This window comes from Ictidomys tridecemlineatus, chromosome 15, assembly GCF_052094955.1.
Source record: "Ictidomys tridecemlineatus isolate mIctTri1 chromosome 15, mIctTri1.hap1, whole genome shotgun sequence".
Classification (NCBI taxonomy): Eukaryota; Metazoa; Chordata; class Mammalia; order Rodentia; family Sciuridae; genus Ictidomys; species Ictidomys tridecemlineatus.
The window spans coordinates 4,817,858-4,822,627 of NC_135491.1; the positions used below are offsets into that span (position 1 = coordinate 4,817,858).

A 4,770-nucleotide genomic window follows, 5' to 3' on the forward strand; every position below is an offset into this window, starting at 1 on the left:
TTTTGTGGAAATAAATCTTTATTTAGAGGGGATTCTATTCCACCCATTGTCAAGTTAAAATACATAGTTTCCTAGCATCTGTTTTGATTCTTCATAACAATTTTTCCTCCTTTATTTGTTTTTAAATTTTTATTTGTGCATTATCGTTATGCATAATACTGGGGCTCATTTTGACATAATTATGCATGCATGGAATATAATTTTCTACATTTTCAGTTCTCATTACTTCGCTTTCCCTTGCCTCCACTGTCTCACTCTTCCCTTGTGGAACTAAAACTTGGGCCAATCTTGCATACATTAAATCCAACACGGACACAGGGCAATCTCTGGAGGGCTGCTTGAGCATTCATCAGATTGGAATTGCTGGCATAGACGTTTGTATCTGATCCAGTAAGTGGACACCACCAGTTTTTCCACATGTTTGCACCGATTTTAACACCCATTGCTAGTTCATGAGATTCCTGAGTTATTGTCATCCTTCCCAATCATGGTATTTTCTAACATTTTACTTTAAATTCAGGTTGGTGTGTGCTTATACTGGAGAGTGCTTAAATAAAGACACTGAACTTTCCCCTCATCGTTATTAATCATTGAATGATTTTTTTGTGTGTTTATGTAACTGTTGAAATCATTTGATTTTTTTACTTTTTGTGCATTCTGTAACACTAATTATCACTGGATACATTAAATTCTATATTTCTTCCTTAGCAACTAGTTTATGCATACTTCTTTAATCTTCTGTGCAAAAGTATGTGGAGTAATTCTGAAAAACATTTATTGCTGTTGGATGGAAATGGTAGCATTTGCTTATATGACACACATAAAAGTGACAATTTGTTGGCTGATCCTCTAATTCTGGTGATTTTATTTGTGAGATACTGTTATAAGCATCTCCCTTCTAATGTTCTGATTAGACTTTCTACCATTGCTGGGGTAATCTTCATAAAGTAATTTTGCCTACAATATTTTCCTAACATCATTTCCACATAATTTTAAGTTCTATTATACAAATGAGTACAGTTTTCTAATTTCATTTATAACACTATGATCCTCCTTTTGCTTTTACCTTATGAGACATCCTTCTAAGATTCTTTCTCACATTCTCCTTTGTTTTTTCCAGACTGTGTTAGAATCAGGAAACGCAAGTATCTGAATACTAAGAATTAGTAAAATTTTGAATTAGAAGATCTCTAAGTCCCTCATAGGGCCCAGCTCAATATTTCCTACACATACCAGGAATATACTTTCAACCTTAAGGAATCAAGGAAATGAAACAGCCTTCCCAAAACTCCTCGACACTTATTCTGAAATTACTAACAAGAACCTCATAATTGCCTTATTAATTAGCAAGTGTGGAGAAAGTTTTTCCACAAAGTCCTGCCTGCACTGTTCTTGCCTCTCCAGGTGAAGTGGTCATTGCAGCCCTGGGGGGAAGTGAGGTCACAGGAGCACAGACCTTTATCTCAGCTGCCTCCCTCCCTCCATGCTGGCTCTCAGGACCTCAAACTGAGCCCAGCACCTTGCACAGAAGAAGCACAGTGAGTAGTTTCTAATTCTGTCATAAAAGCTCAGTGTGTAAGAAGTTTGGGGAAGTACCCATTTCTGAAAAAGGATTTTGGGAGAAGGAGATCTAGTGTCATTGTAGACAAGGAAAGGAATAATTTTTTGTATTCTGAATTAGCCTGAGGCCAATACATGATGGCTCCAAATAGAATGTAATAAAGTCCTGAGTGAGTGTGACTATTATTGATAATCCCAGATGTTCATAGTGAAACCTGGGTGTGGAAGTGCTGAAGCATTGTGGTAATTAAAGCACCTCTGTCCACAGACACTACATAAATCATAGAATAAAGCATACATATTATTGGAGCTGTGTTTATAATGCCTTCATGCCTGCAATCAAGATGAGGATTAAGGGCAGAATCACCTTATCCTGAACAGAAACCCAAACCAACGTCTGTGTCCAATTCATTCAGAGGAGATAGAAATTGTGAATCATCTATGGTGTGATGCTTGTAGTGAGAATTCTTCTCCGGAAGAACTTGGGAACACAACACATAATGAGTATTAAACATTGGTTGTCAGATCCAAAGGTGCCTTTTTTGTTTCCTCTGGTTTATTAATATTTTCATTTTAATTCCAATCCCATGGAATGTATTTCTTTGTGTTTCTATTCTTAGAATGCCCAGAAATTCCTAATATCAAGACTATATTTTATTATTTATTATAAAGTGCCTTTCAAAAATCATGCTTTCTACCAATGGTTTCATAGGTGTTGGTACACATGAGCTTTTCAGCTGACATGAATGACAACTAAATATCTATCCTACACCATTTTGTCACTAACTACAATATCATGTTTCATGGTTTAGAGACAAAGTACACTTGTTCAACTATGTACACCTTCCAGTATATTTTTGCCTCTGGAATTACAATTATTATTTATATTACCAATCTAAATATTGAGTGAGTCTTGCATTAATTGAATCCAGATGATTGACTGTGATTAGTGCACTATATTTTATTAGGATCTATAAAGTCTCATTTCTAATTCATATTGCTCTATATATTAAGTCTTTAAACCAAATACGAAGGTCATCCTTGACTGAAATTCTCCCCATATTTGTTATTCATTGAATAGTGATTTTTTGTGGTTTTTGTTGGAACATAATTCTTACTTCAATTCATTGTGCATTCTGTATAAATTATTTCCACTTGGTACATTAATCTCCTTTGCACACATCATGTGTGGGTGTGGCATTTGATCTTATTAAACTAGATATAATTTGTCATTTCAACCGTATTCTTCAGGAATGTCTCATGTTTGATGTACAATTTGTTACCAAGTAGTATAAAAATATTCTTTTGTTGTTGAAAATGTTCCATTCATTTTCTTTCAGATTTAGACCAGAACTGAATCTTTATATGGTGTAGGTGGTGATTGATGTTGTCTCTTCTTCAATATGATCAGGATATACCAGTTGATTCTGAAAAATGATTGATTTATGCATTCTGTCCACTGCTCACTTTTCATTGATTCTCCCAGGGTATCACTATCTGATGTTTAATGATTACTTATCTAAGAAAATAGAGTGGGAATTTTCCCCATCAACATATGCATCTTCTTGTCTTTGCCAATTCCCATGGATGTTGCTGTGTTTCCAGGATAATCTCAATCTCCTAGCTCAAGAGTTCCTTCTGCCTCAGCCTCCTGAGTCACCACAGGTGTCTACTGGTGCACACCACAGTGTCTGGCTACAAAAATTTAAACAAGTGATTTCACTCATAGAAACCAAACGGTACTGTGCTGGATGACAGAATGGCCTACAGGGACGTGGCAATAGGATTGATGTTCTTATCACAAACAACAGTTGGAATTCTGGGAAATTACTTTCTTCTTTACTATCTAGTCCTCTCCAGCAACAAGTGCCCATTAAGGTCCAAGGATTTGATCCTCAAGCACCTGAGTATAGCCAATTCCCTTGTAATTCTCTCTAATGGAGTTCCCCAGACAATGACAGCCTTGGGGATAAAATATTTCTTGAATGATCTTGGATGCAAACTTATTTCATGTATTCAGCGAGTAGGCAGGAGTGTTTCCATTAGCATCATCTGCCTCTTGAGTATCTTCCAAAACATCACGGTAAGCCCCAGGAACTCCTGTTGGAGGGATCTTAAAGTAATAGCTCCAAAGCACATTAGCTTCTCTGTATCCCTTTGCTGGATACTTTACATGATGGTAAATTCCATGTTTCCTCTTTATGTGCTTAGCAAATGCAGTGCTGAAAACACAACAGAGAAAACAGATTATGGGTATTGTTCTCTTGTGGGTCGAGACAAAATCATAGAGTCATTATATGCAGCCTTATTTGTATTTCCTGAGGTTGTCTTTTCTGTGCTCATGATCTGGTCCAGTGGCTCCATGGTTCTCCTTCTGTACAGGCACAAGCAGAGGGTTCAGCACATTCACAGCATTAAAGTTTCCCCCAGATCCTGCCCTGAGTCCAGAGCCACCCAGAGAATCCTTGTCCTGGTGGGCACCTTTGTGACTTTTCATACCCTCTCCTCCCTATTAAATGCTTATATTGCCCTTTCTTCTAATCTCAACTGGTGGTTGTGGAGAATCAGTAGCATCATTTCCCTGTGTTTTCCTACTGTGAGTCCCTTTCTTATGATACATGACTCCACAGTATCCAAGGACTGTTTCAACTGGATAAAGAAGAAAATTATTTTTGTCTTAAGTACATAGATTTTAAAGTTTTGTACAATGCCTAATTTTTAGTTATACATCACCCTCATAACAGAGAAACCTGGAAGAGTCACTTGCCTCTCTATTGTAAATCTAATGGATATTGGGGTCCACAGCTGGCTGACTATGGGACAGCTGTCTGACTATGGGACATATATGAGCTTCATGGAGGGGATTGACCTTCTGTTCTCATCCTGATGCAACAATCCTTTGAGAGTAACCATTATTTTTGATGCTGGGGCACACTAAATAGATTCATTAAAGTGAGTTAAATCACAATTGATAAACAAGGGTTGGACTGCTCCAAACTCTGCCAGACACAAATACAGAGGAAAAATGAGTGGTGGATATTGCTAAAGGACAATTCTTCATGTATTTCTTGTGAATGTTTTCATCTTATTGAAAGCTTCTGTTGTTAGCTTGAAGTTTGTTGCAGCAAGAACCTTTGGAGTTTAGGATACACAGTATACATTTCTGTAACAGAATTATTTTCTACAAATGGAAATAAAGGTAATGTCTCC

At 36.9% G+C, this 4,770-nt stretch overlaps 1 protein-coding gene across 1 annotated transcript; it reads left to right on the forward strand.

Annotated features, from left to right (window-relative positions):
• The first annotated feature begins 3,319 nt into the window (after nucleotides 1–3,319).
• Nucleotides 3,320–4,249, forward strand: LOC144371116 (vomeronasal type-1 receptor 4-like). Its single transcript, XM_078033325.1, has one exon. The coding sequence runs from the start codon at nucleotides 3,320–3,322 to the stop codon at nucleotides 4,247–4,249; it is 930 nt and encodes a 309-aa protein (XP_077889451.1).
• Nucleotides 4,250–4,770: the final 521 nt, after the last annotated feature.